The sequence below is a fragment of the Monodelphis domestica genome, chromosome 4 (genome assembly GCF_027887165.1).
Source record: "Monodelphis domestica isolate mMonDom1 chromosome 4, mMonDom1.pri, whole genome shotgun sequence".
NCBI lineage: Eukaryota > Metazoa > Chordata > Mammalia > Didelphimorphia > Didelphidae > Monodelphis > Monodelphis domestica.
Genome location: NC_077230.1, coordinates 421,332,924 through 421,356,457, shown reverse-complemented (window position 1 = coordinate 421,356,457; position 23,534 = coordinate 421,332,924). Strand labels below are relative to the sequence as shown.

Sequence of the window (23,534 nt, the reverse complement as noted above, 5' to 3'; positions counted from 1 at the left end):
CCGAGGGCGCAACACCCAGCCTCGGGCTCCCCACTGTCCACCTTCAGATTCTCCTCCTCACGTTTCCTCCCAGGGAGCAGCGGGACTCGAACCCAAGGCAGAACTCCCTGCGGAGGCCCTACCTCCACCCAACTCCGAGCCCGAGCACAGCGAGAGCGGAGGAGGGTCCTATAAAAGTGAGAACGGGGGGGGCCGGGGGGAGGTTTTAGGAGAAGGGGTTGACGGCTGGTAGAAAAGTGACGGCAGCGAAACCTACGATTCTTTCCAGATACCCCACTTCCGTCTCCGCAGCCAATCAAAAAAGCCTCTAGCAACCTAAGGGTTAGTAGACCGGAAGCAGTTACTGAGTAGCGATACGCATGCTCCCTGGCCCCCGCCCTATCCCACCGGAAGTGACGTCAAGGACACTCGGTTGCCTTCGGTGCCTGCGTCAAGGCGGCGTCGGCTGCGGGCACCTTCCTCGACCGGGCGGATGGACGGGTCCCCTGCGGCCTTGGGTAGCGGCGGTGGCATAGGCGGTGCAGAGGGTAATGAGCCTTCCTTGACGTCCTTTCTGTGGATAAAACGTGTCCGTGTTTGACGTCGAACGATTTGACTTGCCGAGGTCGGGGGCGGGGGAGGGTAGGGGGGTGAGGGAGAGGCTCTATCCGGGTCTTCAGGAGGAACGGCGGGGGCTGCTGGGGCAGTTGTTGGAGACGCCTCCTGGAGAGGGGAGATGACTGCAAGGGCAGTTGTTGGAGACGCCTCCTGGAGGTACCTGTCGGGGGTGGGTCGGAATGGCTGTTGGAGCTGTTACAGTTGGAGACACCTCCTGGGGGTGTGGGAGATGGCTGCAGGGGCAGTTGACGGAAAGCATCTCCTCGGAGTTGGGCCAGGCCATATCCAGGGCCTGTGGTCTTGAGGAACTGTTATTCCTGACGACTTTGGATATACCTGCCTTTCAGGTGGCAGTTGGTTAGACTTTGGTGGTTATGGTGGTTCGGAGGGGAGCCCTTCTGCACAAGGGTTGCTCCTGTCAGCGATGGCCTGAAGACCATCTGGAAGCAAACGTGGGGTCTGGGGGACACTTGAGGTTCTCGAGACCTTGGGTCCCAGGGAACGTTGTGGCAGTGGTAGTTTGCTAACCTGGTACACGCAGCCTTTTGTGTTTCTCTTTGTGTCTTTTTGCTGCTGCAGTTAGATTTCCTTTGCTTGCCCTGTGGGTGGCATTTGGTGCAGGGATGGTGGGTCCCGTAAGCAGAACCTAAATAAAGGGAACCTCTGGCCAAAGAATGGAAGTTCAGCAGTAGTTGAAGCCCTCTTTCTTGAAGAGATGTTCAGACATTGGAAAATAGGTTCAGCCCTATCTAGTGGTCCCAGGGTGAAACTGGGAGAGGCTTGAGCACGCTGGGGTAGGAGAAGACTGTCAAGTCAACAGTCATCTATTAAGGACCTACTGTATGCCAGACACACTCCACTAGCCTGTTGTGTGTGTGGGGATTGCTGCAAACACTGTCAGGAAATGATTGGATGTAGGAGATTACTGGTGGATTCACTGGTTCCCTATGTGAGAGAATAGCAGGGCAGAGGCTGCTGATGTGGTCATTCCAGCTTTACCAACAGGACAGATGTCAGAGATCACCTGTATCATGGGAGTGGCCTGGCCTGATCCTGAGGCCTGTCTTTCCACCCAGGCAGGGGTCGATGGCGCCGAGAGAAAATCTGAGTTCACCCTGGGTGCTTCTTTATTTAACATCATAACAGTTGGAAAGCCTTGAGTTCTTATTCTGCCTTTTTTGGATACTTGCTAATTTTTTGACTCTGGGCAAGCTACCTGGCTTCTATCAGTCTTCAACTCTCTCTCTGTGAGAAGGGGATATTAATAGCACCTGGTCATTGTCAGGATAAAATTAGATGGTGCTTATAAAGTATTTTGCAAACCTTTAAGCTCAATATAAATGTTAGCTATTATTACTACCTGATTGGGCACCAGGCTTAGGTGCTTAATAAAACTAACTAGATGTTCATTGGTTACTAACATATGGGAGCTCCTATCTTGTTTTCCTTAGTGTCCTTCCACAGATAGGGCCTCCAGTATAGGGCCCTTCTCCTAACAGATGCCCTTAACTGTTTGTTAAATGACTTCACAAGTGGCTCCTTGTGGCTTCAGGACCCAGGAAGGCACTCCAGTCTGCAACCTAATGGAGAAAACCAGAGGCTAGGCTAATGGCAGCCCTGTATGGACACATTTGAGAGGGAGGGGGCTCTGACTTCCAGGTTCTCCACTGCTTTTTTTTAGAAAATAATTGGAAATGAAGCTCAGAGAACAATGCCTCCCAGGTATTGTGTCCTTCCCCTGGGCACTGTCCCTTTGCTGGCCCATGGGATCAGCACTTGATGCTTGTCTTTTGTTTTCTTGCATATCTGAGCACCTGAACTGCTCCTTCTTGATAGAGGATGGGGAGCAGGAACAGGGAGAAGAACCCTTGCTGAGGTCTTGGGCCTAGAGGGAAAGACTGAGTGCTGGGCGCCCTGACATGGTTTGTGGAAGGCACCTCAGAAGCCTCCTGGTCCAACCACCACATTTTTCCATAATGTACAATTCCCTAATGAACTCCTTTCTCCCCTCCCAGAGGGCCATCTCTTATAATAAAGAAGAAAAAAGGGGAAAAAATAGGCCCACAAAATGAACAAATCATTGAATGCAGACATTTTATGTATGTTTCACCCTCAGAGTCTCCCAGCTCTGCAAAGAAGGGAGGTGCTGTTGCAAGAATTTTCTGGGTCCTTGTTAGCCATTGCATGACTAAGTTAGCACAGGATGCAGACAGGCAGGTGCACCACTGCCTTTTATTTATCCACTCAAGAGTGTTATATTCACCATCCCAAGGTGGTTTTGGACATGTGGGTCCTAAATCTTCAGATGACATATAATAAAGCCTTTCCCTTCCTGAGCTACCTGAGGCAGAGAACAAAACAAAAGAGAAGTTTCTTGCAAAGAAGCTTTGGCTAAGATCTAATAGGCAGGAAAAATATTTAAAGAGCAAATGATGGTACCATAGTGCACAGAGCACTGGGCCTGGGTCAATAAGGCTATAATCTTCCTGAGTTCAAATCTGACCTCGGACAGTGTGACCCTGGGCAAGTTACTTGACCCTGTTTGCCTCAGTTTCCTCATCTGTCAAAGAGAGCAGGAGAAGAAAATGGCAAACCACTCCAGTATCTCTGCCCCAAAAGCCCCAAATGGAGTTGTGAAGAGTCAGATATGATTGAAAAAATCCCAAAATACTGAAGAACAAAAAAGAATGTCCTTGAGCGTAGCCATTTACTGAACCAAAATTTACTGAACCAAATTTTACTGAAGGAAAGGAAACTCTATCCTGTAATCCAGGTTTGTTAAGTTTTTCCCTCTGTCCCATTACACAAGGTAAAGTGAAGATGATTAGCTCTTGGAGCTATTCAGAGATCTGACTCTCCTCTAATAGTGGGAAGGAAGGCACCAAAAGAGGCATTCAGTGCAAGCCAAAGAGGCCTCACTTGGGAAAACCAAAACATTAGCAAAGAGAGGACCAAATGGGGCCTTTTAGGTTCTCTCCCAAATCTCCTTCTTTCTTTTCTGTGGTTGGACTCAGTCATCAGGAGTCCCCTTCTGTTGTAGCCCCTTCATTTTTTTTTCCTGTGGTGGTTTTCCTGATTCTGATCTGCATTCCAGTCAGTCATTGGGCTTACTAAGCATTTACTCTTGTCCAGGTGCTAGGAATACCAAGAAAGGCAGAAATGGCTCCTGCCCTCAAGGAACTGCCATTCTAATGGTAAAATAACTTGGTGCATACAAGGGGCTTGTGACAATATTAGATGGAAGGTGTGGGAAAGGGGTAGTAGGGGAGTTGGGTAAGGCCTCCCCTAGAAGTGTGCCTGTCAGCAAAATCAGGCAGAGATTCCAAGGGATTGAAATGAATGAGGACAGCATCTCAAGCCTCAAGGATCACCAGTGTGCACTGCCTGGAAATGAAAGGGGGAAAATGGTGGGTCAGAAACTTCAAGGGGGACCTGAGACTGGATTGGAGATTGAGGCAGAGTCAAATCTTCTGAAGGGTGAATTCACTGTGAGATCTGAGCAGGTAACTTCATTTCCCCAACAATAGGTCCTATCAAGATAGAAAGACTTTGAGTCATGGCCTGTATATTTGGGATCTGAAGACTGATCTAACCACGTGTAAAGGGCTCCCTCATGGGGGAACCATGCATAGAGGATGAAGTTTTTAGCCACAACAGTTCTTATGAAAACTGTCTGCCTTATCATAGAGGGGTCTCTATCGCCTTGATGAAGGGAATCCCCATGGCAGTGGATTCTGTGTATGCTTATGCTGTGTCATTTATACCTCTTTGCCTAGTTATTTCCTTATTATGAGATACTGATCTGATGCATGCTGGCAGTTCAGTTAGATTTTTGCTGGTATTTTTAGCTTCTGGGGCCTGAGAGGTTAATAACATACATTATAGACTAACAATAATGCCATTGCCTTAGAGCTGAACACTTTCCCTCTCTGACTGTGTGACCTTATGGCTGTCTATACACTGCAGCTCTGGTTGTGGAACGGCATTTTATGTTATGTTATGTTGTATTGCATGGTACTGCATTGTACTGTTTTGGGAAGAAGCCAGACTAGAAAGGTAGGAAAGGACGTTGCATGCCAAACAGGACTTTCTATTTGACCCTGGTGGTAATAGGGGGTAACCAGAGCTGATCAAGTGGTGATGTGGCTTTTTAGACTGGGATGAGATAATGAGGCCTAAATTAGATTGGTGACTACAGTGAGGGAAGGTGACATATAGGGGAGATGCTGTGGAGACAGAAAAAACAAATCCTAATCTCCTGCACTCCAGTCTCCCAGCATTAGCCATGCATTAAACATTTCAAATCCTATGGCCAGTCAGCATCTCAGATTCAGCCTGGCTGGAGCAGAACTCAGTGTCTTTTCCCCCCAAATCTTCTCTTCCTTGGAATTTCCCATGTCTGTAGTGGGCTCTCTCTCCATCACTTGTTTCAGGCTCTTATCACCTCTTCCCTGAGCTCCTAGTTCTTCTACACTTGATTCTGTGATCCCTGTTTTTGCATTCTGTTCTCAGCCTACCTCTGCAGCCTGTGGCCCAGACAGACTAACCTTCTGCTGGTCTTTACATGTGAGACAGCCACTCATACCTGGCATGCCTTCTTCCCTTCTGCCTCAGGAGCCTCAGCTCTGTTGCCATCTTCTCTCTGTGGCCTTTTGGGACTCCCCAGTGTGTGTGTGTGTGTGTGTGTGTGCAACATTCCTATTGTCTCTCCCATTGAGTATGAACTTCCTTAAGGCAGGACTCCTTTCAGTCTGGTCTTCGTGTCTCTATCACCCAGCACAGTCCCTGACACATATCCATCACCTTCCCCTTGTTCCCATCCTTACAACTCTTCCTTTTTTGCCTAGGAAGGGCCTGGAGAGCCAGACCCGGCCCCTTTGATCTCTGCAAAGGGGGCTATGCTTTCCTTCACCAGCAAAGTGCTCCTGGATCTTGCTTCCCCTTCATCCACTGCCATCTTCTACAAGCCTTTAAGAGCTCCTATCTTCACCTTCCCTCTCTTCACACTATTACAAATTTATAGTTAGAAGGGACTAGTGAGGTTCTGTAGTCACCCCATTTTTTTTTTACAAATGAGACTGTGCTGGGGTCATCAGTCCACGACACCTTGACAGAGACACTTGTAGCTGGGGAGACCACAGAGTGGTCCTTGGCGAGATGTGACTGCCCACTCTATCCCCCTTGCATGACTTCTTTCATCAATGCCCCTGACCTATGAATTGACATGATTATCATTCCCCCTAGTCTCAAAAGAAATAATGCAAGAGCAAAACACATGTACCCTAATTCTCCAAAACACCACCTAAAGATCAGACCCTCAAGCCCAATTCTAAAAGACTGTCATGGGTTAACTTTTATTTAGGTGCATAATTCCCAGTGAAACCGAAGCTACAGGCCAAACCCAAAACTTTCTCATGAAGCCAGCACACAAATCAATCATAGAGGCCCAAGCGGTAAGTACAAGTACATCAAGCTTCAGTATGCCTCAGTGACTCGATCACACAAATCAGTAACTCCCTAGAAGCCACCAGTCTAAATTTGAATTGTATTCCCAGACCCCTCAGCCTCCATGATATATATGATTGTTGAATTGTCTTCTAAGAACTGGGGATTCATTATTCCATTTTATTAAAAGCAATAGGTAATTTTCCTTAATTGTTTGTAAGCTCAAAACTTCTTGCAGGGTATGAGAAAAGTAAGCCACCTGTGACGAAATCATTTATCTTGTGTGCAACTTTTATTCTGTCTGTAATCACAATACAAGAATATAGAATGTTAATCAAGTGATTTGTTAAAAGTTGATATATCACTTTTCCAATTATCTCTCTTTGATTTTGTGTATATGCGTGCCAAGAGAATGGGTACAAAAATAAAGATCAGGCATCCGGAAAGTGGAGCAGCTGTCAGATGCAAAGCAATCCCATGGCTGTTATGATTAAGCTGTCTTCCGTTTGTTATTTTCGTTGACTGATTGTTCGCCACCAGTCGGGATACTGTAAACCTCAAAATTCCTTAGACTTATAAATGTTGGAAATTTCACTATTGGGATATTTCATACTTGGAAAATTTCTTACTGATAGTCTATTGGAATGGGAACCCCATTGGCATGGGAGGTTCCTTCTCTTCCCTTCTTAAGATTACTTTAGGACAGAAACCCTTTGCTGAACAATGGAAAGGACTTTGACCTATGCTTGAGCATAGAACAGGAATTTCTTTGAGTCTTGATTGATTTTAGAATTGATACAATGGAGATACTCCACCCTATTCAGTCCTAATAGGATTGAGTAAGGGCTGCAGCCTAGATCAAAATTTAATTATTCCAATCTCTACCATACTCAAGTTAACAGGATTTAGAAAGGGCTGTAACAAAAGAGTAAAGATTTAATCATTTGAAAAATATGACCTTCAACAGACATGTGCAAAAGCCAGAAACCTCTGGGCGGTCCTGGGTTAAGCGAGAGCCTCCATTGACAGGGAAATTGATGAAGAGTGATTGGTAGATGTGAGGACTGAGGGGAGGCAACTTGGATGGTGTCCTTAAAGATAGGAGGGTCTGGAGACTCGGGAGAGAGGATTGAGTTTTTGGTCGGTGTGGTTCCTGGGCTCTGAGGAAGCTTGCTCTGAAGGAAGCTGAAGGTGGGGGCCTCTGAGACTGTTTCTCCATTTTGGACACGTGATTGAAAGGGACTGATCTCTTTTCTTTGCCCCAGCTATCTAAGGGCTTGGGCCTTTTGGCCCAGCCTAAACAGAAGGGGTATTTAAGCCCTATTCCCTTCTCTCCCCTTTCTCTCTCTCTATATATCTCTAATTCTTTTCTTGCTCCTATTGTAATTAAACTCCAAAAAAGGCTGACGGCTGACTTGAGTTTTTCATTTAGGAATTACATAGCTGATTCCTTGGCGACCTTAAATTAATATATATCAGTCTTTTAAAGTGATTCCCTTGTAACATTGTGGCTGACCACACGGGAGTCTAAAGAATCCTCTCAATAAAACTTTTTCCTTGCCTTTTTACTATACTGTTTCACCACTTAGTCCTTTTTAAAAAAAAAAAAAAAAAACTTGGCTTAAAGACACAGCTGCTAGAACACGTGAGTATAAAAAACTTTTTCTCTTTTCTCCTTAAGTTAAATTGGAATCAGCAGTTTTTTCTTTTTCTTCCCTTTAATCTTAAGGGACAGCTGGGTAGCTCAGCGGATTGAGAGCCAGCCCTAGAGGCAGAAGGTCCTGGGTTCAAATCGGACCTCAGATACTTCCCAGCTGTGTGACTCTGATAGACAGAAAACAGCTGTTTTTAAATCTCAGCAACAGGACTCTAAAGTCCTGGCTGGAAGAACTGTTTCTAAATATCCTTTCCCTTAAGGAACAACTTCCTGGATTAAAAAAAAAAAAAACCCTGTGGAAAGTTTGTTGCTTTGCCCTGCTCCCCACGTGTTTTGTGAAATTACAAAATATACATATAAAAATGAGTACTACATTCTTTGACAATTATATGGCAGCTGAAGAAATAGGGGCATTGAGGAATGAAGGATACCTCCAAATGGAGTCTTGGGCAAGGGTGGACTTTGCCTGTGACAAGACTGAGGTTAGGAAGTCCCACATCTTCTTATTCCAAATGTATCCGTGGGCTGGTACTAATAGTGCCTTGATATCCATGCTCTTTCTGATCCCTGGTTCAGGTTCTGCCCCTTGGCTCATGTTGGCATCCAGCTGGTACCCTACAACCTTTTCCCAGTAAATAGAGCTTAGCAATGGCTCATTTCTTCCTCTTCTTGAACCTCCTTATGCTGTCCTTGCCCTCCAGTACCAGATGGTATCTCTTTCAGCCTGTATGGGAATACTGGAGGAGGCAGAGGTGGCCCTGGGTTCAGGAAGGCTGGTGTGGAGAGTTATTCTTGCCCAAGTGTTCCCTGAGCAGACTTTTCCAGTGGGCAATGTACAGTATGGAAGAAAGATGGAAAGTCCAGGGAAAACCACTGAGCCATCCTAGCCACGGGCTGTTGTGACTCACCTGGGAAGACACAACTGCCCAAAAGGGGAGGAAGGGTCATTTACTCGAGAGCTGAAAACCAGACCTTACATAGGAAGGAAGGAGAGAAGTATTCGTTAAGTGCTAGACACTCTTCTAAGCTTTTTACAATTATCTCATTAGGAAAAACAACCCTATCCCCAAAGAAACTAAGGCAGACAAAGGTTAAGTGACTAGTCCAGGATCATATAACTAGTGTCTAAAGTTGATTGGAACTCAGATCTCATTCCAGCCATGGCATTCTAATCCTTTTCACCATCTAACTGCCTTTGCAAACATTCTCCTGACACTGTGGGGACACAGGTGTGGAACACATGGATTTTGGAGTCTCTGGAACTGGTAACTTTTTAGAGTGCTATCCACTGGTGAGATGAAGGAAGGAGAATTTTCCTTCCTCAGCGTTCCCTTGTTCCAAGTGAAAATACTGGGCCTTAACCCCTGAAAAGGGGTTCTGGACATAACTTCCTTACTATTTTACCTACATGGGGAAAGAGGTTTCCATTTTAGTACATGGTCACAGGCAGGCCAAGCAATTAAACGTAGAAGACAAAATGCCCTGGACAATCCAGGGTGGCCACAGGGTAGATTGCCTGTGTAATAATTCATAGAGTGGACTGTGAATGAGAAGGGGAGTACTGCCAAAGCAGAAATCCAAGCTGGAGAACAGAGATGAGAGATTTTTCTGGGTCAGTGATTTTAGAACAGTTCTCAGATCATTCCTTAGAATTCAGAACTTGGGCCAACCGTGATTTGTAAACAGACATAGTGAAAATCTCACTCATTAATTTAATGAGAAACTGATATATATGATCCAATGCCTAATTTCTTCGGTTACTTTCCACAGGTTCCATTATAATCAGTCAGACGTATAAATAACATCCATGCCATATAAACAAACTTTTAAACCATTCCATTCGTCAGTCCAAAATATGGATTATAGTACCTACTGTGTGCCAAGGACTCTGCTAAATGCTGAATATACAAAGAAAAGCAAAAGAAAGTCCTTGCAGTTCATAATCAATGGGGGAGACAACTGGCAAACAACTTAAAATGTGGTATAGCCATAAAGCTAGAGATTTTACTGGAAAGATTTTACAAGGTGACTTTCTGCACTTGTCAAGGAATCCTGGGTAGTAACAGTGCTCTTGGCTTTTAAAAAAGTAGACTTGTTCTTATCACAAAACCTAATAATATATTTGTCAGATCTAATAATTCTCTAGAATTGGGCTCTGAGACCCTTTCAAGAGGTCAGACTATTTTCATAATACAATGTTATTTTCCTATTAAGATACTCCTTTTTTCAACCACATTTTTTTATTATACATTAGCCAGAACCACATATTACACGGAATTGAATACAAAAACAGATGTCTTCTGTTAAGCCAGCCATTAAAGGGCTATATATACAAAAATATGCAAAACAATGCTACTGTTCTCACTGTTTTTTGTTTTGAAAAATGTGATTATTAAAAAAAAATAAGTTCTTTATGTTAACATCTTGGGTTAAATAATTTAATTGTCATTTAAAATGAATTAATAAATATTTTAAAATTTATCAGTTTTAATTTATAATGGTAAATGTCAATACAGAACTCATATTAACAAAGCTCTTTGGGGTCCTCAGTGGTTTCAGGAGTGTAAAGGGGTTCCAAGATCAAACAGTTTGAGAACCACTGTCTTAGAAAACTTTTGAAGCCGATTTATCAAGATTATTCAAAAAATCAACTATTTCTGTGAAATATTTCTTTCATTTACCAGGAATGGTTTTGCATGTTGATTTGAAAATGCATTTATTTGGATTAATGGTCTTAAAATGACAACAATTTTTGTTTTGTATTTTGTTTTTTAAGTGCTTGAGATTGATTGTCATGTGTTGTCATATGTTAGTTACTATTATAAATTTATGGCATTGTGATTTGGAAATATACTGCACAATTTTTAATTGCTGTGTGATTCCAGCGATTTTTCCAATTCACAATATTAGTATCTGAAGCTAAGCTTGGAAATCATTAGAAATTTGAAAACCAACTCTACCTCCCTGAGGAATTTCCCCAAGTGAAGTTCCCAGTTCTACAGAGCTTCACTATCTTATCCTTATATCAGTGAGATCCTAAAAACTGCCTTCAACTTGGTTTTGCTGGTTTTGTAAATACAATAATGGACTGGAGGGGAGGGGACATGACCTGAGTTCAAATGTAGCCTCCAATACTTATTTGTTGGACACAACTTCTCTTTGCCTCAGTTTCCTCATCCATAAAATGAGGATAATAACAGCAGCAACCTTATAGACTTATTATGAGGATCTAATGAAATAATATTAGTCAAGCCCTTTGCACAAGTGCCTGGCACATAGTAGATGCTGTCTAAATGCTAGCTGTGATTATGCTGGAGATTCTGGTCTCCAGCACACATCACCTTGTAGTGTGGCTGTTTGAGTTCTGTTACTTACACCAGGGGAATCAGAGATGTAAGCCACTATCTGGATCACTCTAAATAATTTAATAGCACTATGGGTGTATTGCAATATTGAGAATTTTTTACCTTCAGAGGCATCTTTATTGATTTCTTACTGTCCATTTCATTGGTCTCCAACTCTATATTGTATCAGTATAAACCTTTTTTTTCAACTTTTTCTTTTATTTTTTCAGCGACTAGTCAACCAGACCAATTTTTGTAAATCATAGTTGTTTCTTTTTATGGTAATTCTGTGTTTCACTTTCTTTGGCATATTCTTCTTTTCTTAAACGCATTCTTCTATTTTCAGAGTGCTTTCTGATCTAGTTTCCTTTTTCTCCATTGATTCCTTATTGCTAATTAGCACAGTTTTTAAAAAATTAAAAAAAAATTATTTTTTAAAACCCTTACCGTCCTTCTTGGAGTCAATACTGTGTATTGGCTCCAAGGCAGAAGAGTGGTAAGGGCTAGGCAATGGGGGGCAAGTGACTTGCCCAGGGTCACACAGCTGGGAAGTGGTCTGAGGTCAGATTTGAACCTAGGACCTCCCATCTCTAGGCCTGGCTCTCAATCCACTGAGCTACCCAGCTACCCCCTAGTTTTTTTTTAATGAATCTCAAAATCATTGCAAAGCTTTGCTACTAGAGTGTTAGCGCTGAAAATTCTTCTTTTATTGACAGTTTCTCATTTTGCCAAATAAAACATTTCCAGTTGAGTTTCTTAATTTGCAAATGCATGGTCTGTTCTAATTCCTTTTAGGTCACTTTGCTTCTGATTTGCTTGGCCGTTATTTTCTGCCAAATCTGAAAGAAGCTCACAGTTTTGGGGAAAAGCAAACTTTTTCCCCCATCGAAAGTGTTTTATTTGGTTATTTATTTTTTGGAGCAACTGAAAGCCATTTAAACAAGCCTCCCTTTCCAAAGTAGAGAGAAAGGCTCTTTTGAGAATATCCACCAGGCAGCCATTAGGCACCAGCTAGGGTGGAGCTGCAGAAAAACTTTCTCTGTTTTAGCTCTTAAGAGTTTCTGGTAAGACCCTTTTAAATGGCATCCATTCTTTTAGGGACTGGGCACATTTTTACTGAACAAATAAGCTCAGACCTGAAAAAAACCCCAAACAAACAAAATATGTTTTCATTGTTAGAAAATACATTCAGAAACAAAAAGGCATTGAGTATTCTTATGATTTTGATAGAAAGGTCCATTTTAAAGAAATTTTAGCCAAATAATTTTGTCCAAGAATTTGCATGTTTTATTTGTCTAGTGAGTGAGAGACAAACTCTGGATTTCCAGAAATAGAGCTGTTTTCATACATTCTGTTCCTCTAACGTTTCCTGAATGGGACACACAGTACTAACCTCAGCCACATAATGGAAGATCTGTTTTCAGAGCCCACTGACCAACAGGAGCTGATTCCAGCTTTACTCCTGTCACAGAGATCTGGTCTTTTCTGGGTACCGAGGCCATCTTGAGCCTCATTTTCCATCCCCAAGACTGCTGATCTTGGAAGAAGTGGTACTTGGCCAGGAAGGTCTGTTGACCAGTTTTGGTTCATTACTTTGAAATGACCAGGAAGAGATTTTGAACAAAAGGTTAAAAACTTTGCTGGGGAGTTGTTAGGTGGTGGCGGCCTTGTGATCTTGAGGTTACATACCCCTTTACTGTTTGAGGTTCTACTGATTTTATGATCTTATTTCTTAGGACTTTTTATTCAAAGCAGAAAGTAGATTCATGGACACTAAACAGGTTCTCAATAAACAAGGATTCTAGCACCAAACTTATTTTTAAGTAATTGGAAGTCTCAGGAAAGAGAGCCACTGAGCATCCAATTCAGATGGGAAGAATTAAACTTGAAATCAAATACTAGGCTTGTCATTCCAGGTTAGATACAGAGCCTAGTCCTAAAACCAGTGTAAGGAGGGCTTGCTCAGTGGATAGAGAGAGAGCCAAGCTTGGAGATGGGAGGCCCTGGGTTCAAATATGGCTTCAGACACTTCCTGGCTGTGTGATCCCGAGTAAATCATTTCACTCCTATTGCCTAACCCTTATCACTCTTCTGCCTTGGAACTGATACTTAATATCAATTCTAAGACAGCAGGTAAGGAATTAAAAAATAACAGCATGGTAAGGAAATTGTTTTCATCTCAAGGAATTCTCTAAAAATGAGTTTTCTAAAAATCGTGTAGTCATGAATTTATTTTATTTTTTTAAAACCCTTACCTTCCGTCTTGGAGTCAATACTTTGTATTGGCTCCAAGGCAGGAGAGTGGTAAGGGCTAGCCAATGGGGGTCAAGTGACTTGCCCAGGATCACACAACTAGGAAGTGGCTGAGGCCAGATTCCCAGGGTCACACAGCTAGGAAGTGGCTGAGGCCAGATTTAAACCTAGGACCTCCCATCTCTAGGCCTACCTCTCAATCCACTGAGCTACCCAGCTGCCCCCATGAATTTATTTTTAAGTTAAATTTTCTTCCTAGAAATATATTTATTGATGTCTTCTGTTATATTACCATGATGTCTCACTTTTCTATCCTCCTCTCCTTCACCAAGAGTTGGGCAAGGGAGTAGACAGAGCTTGGGGCTTGGAGTCACACTAGTTAGCTGTGTGACCCTGGGCAAGTCACTTAACTCCTTGCCTCAGTTTCCTCATATGTAAAAATGAACTGGTAAAGGAAATGGCAAACCACTCTAGTATCTGTGCCAAGAAAACCCTAAGGGAGTCATGAATAGTAGAACATGATTGAACAGTAGCTCTCCCCCCTAAGAACCATTCCACATAAGCATTAAAAACAAAATTCTTCTTATAAACATGTATCATCAAGCAAAACAAGTTCCTGCATTGGCTGTGTGGGAAAAAAGTGTTTAATTTGTTCTGTATCCTTTTCTCTTTGCCAGATGACAGGCAGCATACTTCATTAGGAGTACCCTGTAACTGTAGTTGATCTTTCTGGTACATGGTCTAAATCCTGCTGCATATGACATACTGACCCAGTGGGATTAGCCCTACACAAGATTCTCTTCCCAGACATCTAAAAGACTTAGCTTCTCAAAAGGTCAGAGTGTGTGAGCCTCATTAGGAGTCACATAGCCTGATATGGTCTACTCAAAGCAACAGTTCCTTCCTATAAAGGTTTGGTAAGTTCCACATCTTTTACTGACTCTAGAGATTTCTCAAAGAGAAGTGATGCTGGTTTTCTCTTAGTCATCATAATCCAAGTGGCCAGCACCATTTAATTGGTGAACAATCTTTATACTTTATTCTAACCTTTAGGCATAAAACCGTCTTTAACATTGTAAATTCTTGTTTCTAGTTTAGTGTGAAAGATGTTCAGAATGGCAATTATTCTCTTTTTATCTTCCTCATTCCCCATCCAAACATGTTCCAAAATAATTTGATGTAACCTACATGAGAATCTTGAACAAGAAAAATGTCATAACATGTTAAAATACCATTTTGTGTCAACATTCCAGAACGCTAGTCATTATGCAATATCTTCCTTGAATACAGCCCCAGAGAGGTGATAAATTAGTCAAGGGAACTGATGAGATCACCAAGTGAAATAATATAGAGGAAGAAGAGAAACTGGCCCAAGGCAGAGCTCTGTGGGACACAATAAGCCTGTCCTCAGTGAAAGTAGTAAGAGAACCAGGAAAGAGTAATATTGAAAACTGAGTAAGAAAAGAATGACTGACAGTGTCAAAGGCTGCAAAAGGCGATGACAATTGGGAAAAAGCCATTAGATCTGACAGTGAAGAGAGGTTTCAGTTGAATGATGAAATAAGGAGTTAATAGAGAGAAGAGGGAATGGAGGTTCCTGTGTTAGATGGCTTTCTCAAGGAAGAGAGGAAAGAGAGAAAGGATGGATGGATCACAAGGGTTTTGAAGATAGGGAGACAAGGTATGTCTGTAAGTAGCATGGAAGCAACGAATAGACTGGGAGGGACTGAAGATTAGTGAGAGTGAGGATGATAGGAAAGGCAGTCTGCTAGAAGAAATAGAATAGGATCACCTGTACACATAAAGAGGTTTGCCTTGGCTAGGAGAAGTTAAGAAAGGGAGAAGAAATCTGGGGGATGTGAGATGAGGAGGAGAGAAGAGGGAGCTCACAGTGAATGGACTCCATTTTTTCACGAAAATATGAAGCAGATTTTCAACTGAAAGGGTGAGAAAAGTGAGTCTTGAGAAGTTTGAGGATGGATGAAAGGGTCTAGGAGTGATATTAGGGAGAGTGGCAGAGTGAGTTGATAAGGGAGGAGCTGTATGTAGTAGAATTGGTGAGGGTTCAGTTAAATCCAATCAGAATGTGTGTGTTGTTTTTTTAAAGCTTCCTTCACCAGTGCATGTGTTTGAGTGAAGGCAGCCATAGGTGGGAGTAATCTAAGGATGAGGCTTGGCAGGGCAAGTTGTATAATACAATAAGGAGATCAGTAACTTGGGAGAAGAAGAGAATATAGAGTTGAACTGGCTCAGCAGGGGGTAGAAGGAGAGTATAAATGGTGCTTGGGAAAGAACTGAGGGGTCAAGAGATTGTAGGTCACAGTGTAGATGAACAGAATTTGAAGTTTCAAAACCTTTCCTTTGAATACATGGAATAATGCACATGTGTATCCATCTTTTCGCAACACTTTAAAACACTGATTACTCATAATCTTTGTCATTTTGTTTTGACTTGCGTTTCACTTGTTATTAGTTATTTGGAGCATTTAAAAATATAGTCTTTAATTTACAGTTCTCTTGAGACTTATTTTTATCTTTTGATTAATTATATATCTTCCTTTGTAGCTGTGAAAGGTTACACAGTCTGCTTCTTTTAATTTTTTTGTGGTATGATTTTAATAATTAAGGTCATGTATCAATTTAGAATGTATTTTGGAACATGGTGTGAAATATTGGTCTATGCAAGTAATTCATGTGTTCCGGTTTATCAAACTCTAGAGCGTTAAGGCAATAATTTTTGACATGACAAGAGAATCTTATGTTCAGAGTTTGCTTTCCAATTTAATTCCATTTCCCTAAGCAAAGTCTTTTGTTTTTGGCCTTCCACTCACTTTGAAGTGGAAAAATCTAGAAAGGATTTTTAGACCAGAGGAAATATTAAGAAATAATATTTTTAGAAAAACTAAAAAGGAGATTTTTAATATTGTTCCACAGTGTGCTTCCTTCCTCTCAGTAGCCTTTTCAGCTTCTTTTTCTCATTCCCAGTGTCTTTTCTCAAAGCTCAGAGAACTGGGGACATTCACACTTTATATTAATGTCTTTCAGACTTGGAACCTAGGCCTGAGATCCCAAAGTCAACTCCAAAAGAGAATATTCCAGAAGAATCATTCCTGGGGGTGAAAGTTGAAAGACCTGGAAGGGCTGACTTTTGCTGCTCCACTTTGGGGGCATTTAGAGATAGTGAGAGCCAGAAAGAGAGGCGACAAGTAAAGGAAGAGAGTGAGGCAAGACAACTAAGTAGACCGCAGGAGTTGCAAATTGGAGCAAAAAGTTTTAAAAATAGTGAATGTGGGCAGACCTTCAGGCAATATCCAAACCTTCCTGAAGATGAACAAATCCATGCTGATGTGAGACCTTATAAATGTCAGGACTGTGGGCAAGCGTTCAGTAAAAATTCAGGACTTACTCGACACCAGAGGATTCATACTGGAGAGAAACCATATACGTGTGATCAGTGTAGGAAATCCTTCAGACAGGTCTCAGACCTTGTTAAGCACCAGAGGATTCATACTGGAGAGACTCCTTACAAATGTAACGAATGTGAGAGAGCCTTCATTTCCAACTCGGAATTTCATAGGCACAAGAGGACTCATACAGGACAGAAGCCTTACAAATGTCAAGAATGTGGAAAAGCATTTGTTGAAAGTTCAGACTTTGTTAAGCATCAGAGAATTCATACTGGAGAGAAGCCATATATATGCAAGGATTGTGGGAAAGGCTTCATTGAGAGTTCTTCTCTTGTGAAGCACCAGAGGATTCATACCGGAGAAAAGCCTTATATCTGTAAGGAATGTTGGAAAGCATTCACACAGAAGTCCCATCTAGCATTACATCAGATTATACATGCTGGAGAGAAGCCTTATCCATGTAATGAATGTGGGAAAGCCTTCACGGAGAGCTCTGCCCTTGCTAAGCACAGGAGAATTCATGCAGGAGAGAAGCCCTATGAATGTAGTGACTGTAGGAAAACCTTCACTCGAAAGTTCAACCTGATCCTGCACCAAAGGATGCACACTGGAGAGAAGCCTTATGATTGTAAGGAATGTGGGAAAGCCTTCAGTGACACCTCAATCCTTGTGAAGCACCAGCGAATCCATACTGGAGAGAAGCCTTATAAGTGTGATGAATGTGGGAAAGCCTTCAATCAAAAGTCCCACTTGATCCTCCATCAGAGGATCCATACTGGAGAGAAACCCCATAAATGTGATGAGTGTGGGAGTGCTTTCACTCAAAGATCAACTCTTGTTAAGCACCAGAGAACTCATACTGGAGAAAAACCTTATAAATGTGATGAGTGTGGGAAGACCTTCAGTAGAAAGGGTCCCCTGATCAGACATCAAAAGGTACATATTGGAGAGAAGACTTAAAGGATGGGGGAATGCTTTCACCAAAAACTCCAGCCAGGTTCAGTAGCGGAGTGCTCCTGCTTTACAAATATAATTAGTGAGGGGGAGCATTCACTTTGAAAGGCCCCCCAACCCCCTCCCACCCAGTTGTACATTAGAGGAAACATATTGGAGAGGATGGATAAATGTAATGCATGTCAGAAAGCATTCATTCACAATTTAAGCCTTATTATATATTAGAGAATTTATAATTATGTATCTTGCCACCATTATGAAAATACTTAGAGTTCAGCTCTATGTAAATTATAGAATTTAAGGAGAAACTTTATAAATGTAATGAATATAGTGAACCCTCACTTTCAGAGGGTTCATAGTGGGAAATAGCTTTATTTGAATTTGAGAAAGATTTCAGTAACTCCTCTTACTCTGCTCAACATCAGCTGACTCAGTGTAGAGAAGACTCAAATTAGAAAGTAGGTAGCAGATCTTCAGTATCCACTCAAACAGGGTGAAACTTGAGATAGAAATGATTGAAAAAGCTTCTTTAAAAAGTTTACTAGGTGCCCAGCCCCTGGACTAAGTGCTAGGTATGCCAATCAGATGACAAGAGATGGTCCCATCTCTCATGGAGCTCTTTTATTCTAATGGAGGAAGACAACTTAGGTAATAGAATTAAGCTGCACAGAGGTTGGAAAGGCCCAGAGGTCCTATAGGTCCAGTTATAGGGAGAGTGACAAGGCCCTTAGCAGGTACTTCAGTGTTTGCCTAATACATGCTGCTTGCCACCATTAGAAATGGGAGAATGAATCTGAGGGTCAGAGCAGAGAGAGGACAGTCTGGGTTTTCTCTGGAGGGAGTGATTGGAGGTTCAGAATCTGCCAGGGGTGTGTGAGGGAGCATCAGCAGAAAAGTTTGAGGAAGGTTTTGGGTGGAGGGGCGGGATAAGACTTGCTTCTAGTGGACATCACTTCCCTCTGGGGTTCTCCAGGAACTTCAGGATGAGTTCTGGTGCTGATTGTCAGTAGAGGGAAGAAAAAGAATCAGAGGATTCCTACTGGAGTAAATTCACAGAAATGGAATACATTTTTGAAAGCTTTCTTACACAATATGGCTAGATAGCAGTTTGTGCAATTGATGAATCTTGTGAAGTCCTTGCATGTATTCAGATTAATACTTGTTGAAGTACTAATTATGTAAAATATGGTGATTGATTTCAGTGGAGATATGAAGTGCATATTCAAATCATGAGACCACTTCGTGGGATTCATTTATTTGTATTCATTGGGATCTGGTTGTACAAACTAGCCAGTATCAGGGGCTTCCTAATGAAGAGAAAAACTAGCTATTAAAAAATTCAGTCTGGTGATATATGTGTGTATGCATTAATATTTTTCCTGTAATTTCTTGATCCATTGTGTAACTTATTTTCATTTAATGAAGGAATTAAAAATATTCATTTCTATTATAATTAATAAATTCATCTTAATTTTTGACATTTTCTTCTTATTGCTATTGCTTGGAGAGAGTGAAATCAGCCTTAAACTTCTATGTTCATGGACACCAAAATTCCTTTTTCTGGTCATAATCATTCCCTATTTCCTTATCTCTGATGACCCCCTAGTCCTGTCTTTCATCCTCAGTTATTTTCCATCAGGAAAGTTCTCTTGAAGGAGGTGACATCTTTTTAGCTAAGTCTTCAGTGAAATGAGATTTAATGAGTTGGATCTCTGGAGAGAGAACATTCTAGTCACGGGGGACAGGGGAGCCTATGCAAAGGCTTGGAGACAAGAAATGAAATGTAGTTGATGGGGAACAATAAGTACTCCATTTTGGCAGGATTATATCATATGGGAAAGGGAGTAATGTGAGATTTCTCAGGAAAGATTGGTAGGAGTCAGAGTGCGATGGGTTCTAATGTCAAACCAAGGAATGTTTTTGTTTATCTTAAAGGCAGTAGAGAGCCAATGACAGGCAGCACCCCTGAATATCACTTGACTTAACCACCATATCACATGACTAGCACCCTATTACATCATCAAGAATGCCCCCAGCATTTCTGGAATGATGGAAAGCTCAAATTGTTATCTACTGCCTCACCCCCAGCAACTCCATTTCATCAACCCATATTCTACTATGACTTCAATCACCACACCTCAGGTGTACATATCATGCTGACCGTAGCATCACCTGTTATGAGCCCACCCACCTCCCCCATGGCATTGTTTATTATATCCCCTTAATGTTGCCTCCCCCTTGGACTGAGTTGTTTCCTATCATAAAGGTAATGTAAAGGATGACCAGAGCCAGGGCTGCCCCACTTGCTTCTGCTGGTTGTGGTATTTCTCAGGCTACTTAGAATCTACTTGGATTGTTGGTATTCAGAAAACGTCTTTTTCCTTGGATTTCTGCTAGGTTGATCTGCATCCACAGGGGGGAAGAATTTACAGAGCATTTCCTTTGATAGATTTGCATGGGTTTTATACACAGCTTGGCAGCCATGTCAGATGGAACTGCAGGTACAGGCCTGGAGATTTCTTAACATGCTCCCAAGTGTTTTCAGAGGCAGCAGCCCAGGAAAGATCTTTCAGTGAGCTGATGCTGTGGCTACTTGGGATGAGCCCAACTTTCGGAGTCTTTTGTGAGAAGAATGAGGCTACCAGATATAAAGACACTGTGAAGAGTAACCATGGAAACAGATTTGTTCGGGTTCCAGACAGTGACTGACATTTAAGCTTTTAGGGTCCAGATCCCAAAGTCACTAACTGGGAAGAAGAAGGTGGTAAATAACAATCTGGGCATTTCAGGTGATACAATGGGGCCATTTTTGGGTGACGTAACTGGGGGCTTGTCCTATGATGTGATGGTTAAATCAAATGAAATGAGAGCATAGTAATGTCATGGATATTATCACAGGGGCAAAGCCCATCAGCCAGTGTGGGAGCTAACTACTAGAGGGGCAGAGTTTTGGCATTTACCGCTTTCCCTCTGTACCCATTCCTGCCAAGCCTCCTGTCTCCAGAGTTCCTAGATAGGGTCAAGTTCTGGATGGTGGCCAAGAGAACTTTAAATCGGTGGTGGTATGGGGAGTTACTTCATATCACCCCTGTCACAGAGACAGGCTATGTACATGAGTGAATAATGACCTATTAGCTACCTGCCTCTCTCTCTCTCTCTCTCTATATATATATATATATATATATATATACACATATATATATTCTATCTATCTATCTATCTATCTATCTATCTATCTATCTATCTATCTATCTATCTAATCTATCCATCCCTGTGACTATGTAGGGTGTTTTCTCTTTGCCCATAGCCCTGGTGTTGCTGGTGCTGCTCCTACTCACTGTAATGTGTATATGTAGAGAGACCACTGTGAATTGTAAGGACCTAGAATCATTCTCTACATGTAGAGCCAGAATTTATTTCTTATGAAGGAGGGAAGTGAATCCTGGAATAAACTTCTCTTCATTCTCCTATAGTTATAATAGCCTAAGAGAGGTAGTACATATAGCTTTTGTTCTTCTGGTAGGATTTTTGCTAACTTTCTATTTGAGATTTTTTCTCCTTTTTGATTGTATCTTCAAGGTCGAGGCTGTTCATTAAAGCCCCTAAAAAAGGCTGGATTCAAAAATACTTGAGTTCAGATCTGGTTTCAGACACTTATTAAATGTGTGACACTGGGAAAGTCCCTTAACCTTTATTGTCAGTTTCTTCACCTATAAAATGGAGATCATAACAGAATCTACCTCGTAGGGTTGTTTTGAGAATCAAATGAGATAATATTTATAAAGTGGTTCTATGTGGTAGGCTATATAAATACTCCTTGCCTCTTTCCTAAAACTATTTTAAGTGGTAGTTGTTCAGTTCTGTCTGATTCCTCATGATTTGGGGTTTTCTTGGCAAAGATACTAGAGTGGTTTGCCATTTTGTTCTCCAGCTCATTTTACAGATGAAGAAACTGGGATACAGGGAGAAGTGACTTATCTAAGTTCACACAGTTAGGAAGTATCTGAGGCCAGATTTAAACCAACAAAGATGAGTCTTCTTGACTCCAGGACTGCTGCTTTATCCACTGCACCACTCAACTGCCTCTAAGTAGGAGAAGGTCCTTTAAAAGGACATGCTGTCTGCTTTTGTGCCAAGATCCTAATCTCTCCCACTGAGACTCTGGACTCTGCCTCTGTCCCTCAGGGCCCAAGTCTCCTGCACACTTCCTGTGTTTCTACACTACCCACCTTAGCTTCTGTCACCATTCCCACTTTCATTTATTCAGGGTTCCTTTTATGTTGCTTTTGTTATTCGTATTGTCTTGTTTTTCACTATTTCATTTGTTTAGATATGATTTGGAGGTGGGTCAGAGGAAAGAATAGATCTTCGAATCACTGCTTTTGGGGGGTTTCCTGAGTATCCTGCTTGGTAGGTTAAGAATGGAGGGACTTTGCTGAATCTAGAGCTCAGAAAGGAGATGATGATCCTGAGAAGTTACTTGACAGAAATGCTTAAGAAAGGGTAGAATGACAAATCTATTGGGGTACGATGAGTGGAGAAAGAGATCCCCTGGAAGTTTAGCCCCATCTTTCCTTTTCTTTGCTTCTTGCTTGCCACCACCAGCCAGCATCTTTATTTTATTTATTTTTTATTTTATTTTATTTTTTGAAAATTTTAGTCAATTTAGAACATTATTCCTTGATTACAAGAATCATATTCTTTCTCTCCTCTGCCCCCCACCCCCTCCCATAGCTGATGCGCAATTCCACTGGTTGTCCTTGATCAAAATCTATTTCCATGTTGTTGATGTTTGCACTAGGATGATCATTTAGAATCTACACCCCCAATTATATCCCCCTTGACCCTTGTAATCAAGCAGTTGTTTTTCTTCGGTGTTTCTACTCCCACAGTTTTTCCTCTGAATGTGGATAGTGTTCTTTCTTGTAGATCCCTCTGGGTTGTTCAGGATCACTGCATTGCTGCTAGTAGAGAAGTCCATTACATTCAACTGTGCCACAGTGTATCCATCTCTGTGTACAATGTGCTCCTGCTTCTGCTCCTCTCACTCTGCATCAGTTTCTGGAGATCGTTCCAGTTCACATGTATAGCGACCCGCCACGGGACTCCTATATTATTTATCTGTGGGTAATAACCTGAGGTGGAGAGAGGAGACTAAGGAAATGGGAGAATAATAATGACTCAAAGGCAAAAGTAGAAACACATGGGGAGTAACGCGAACTCCGCGGAAATAAGAGGAATAAGAGAATAGGTGGGGAGTACCAACCTCTTGATACTCTATACCTTGATACTCTTGATACTCTATATATAGACAAGAGAGTCTGCTTTGGGGGGGCGACAGTGTCGCTAGAAAAGGTGAGGAGTCTCAACTCCTTGGTGCCCCCTATAGCAATAGGGGGTACTGGGGGCGACTACATCGCTTGAAAAGGGGGGAGTCTCAACTCCCTGGTTCCTCCTATAGACAAGGGAGTCTGAGCATTAGTAGGAGGCACTGGGGGTGACAACGTCGCTAGAAAAGGTGGGGAGTCACAACTTCCTGGTACCTCCTATAGCAATAGGAAGCACTGGGGGCGACAGCATCACTATGAAAAAGATATAGTTGAAGCAAGAGGGAAAGAGGAGAGGAGGGGAAGAGAGAGAGAGAGTAAAAGTGAGAGAGCCAGCAAGAGAGCTTGTAAGAGAGAGTTTTGTGCTAGTTCCCTAGTATTTATTGAAGGTTTTTAGGAATGTGGATCAATAGGTAACATGACATAGGTTTTAAAATTGGTTGAATTGACTATGATGAGATCAGAGAGGTGGAGATTAATCTGCAAATGAAAGTACTCTGTGCCAAGGGCTCTAATCTAACCACGCTTTGCAAATGAATGTACTCAGAGC

General features: G+C 42.0%; 1 protein-coding gene across 1 annotated transcript in view; it reads left to right on the top strand.

Moving 5' to 3' along the window:
* Positions 1 to 380: 380 nt before the first annotated feature.
* The window catches only part of LOC130453944 (zinc finger protein 665-like), a 104,897-nt gene continuing 81,743 nt past the window's right edge, over positions 381 to 23,534 (top strand). The window contains exon 1 of the mRNA XM_056796282.1: positions 381 to 527. Coding sequence (XP_056652260.1) covers positions 473 to 527 — 55 coding nt within the window. The 5' untranslated portion in view covers positions 381 to 472. The remainder of the gene's footprint in view (positions 528 to 23,534) is intronic.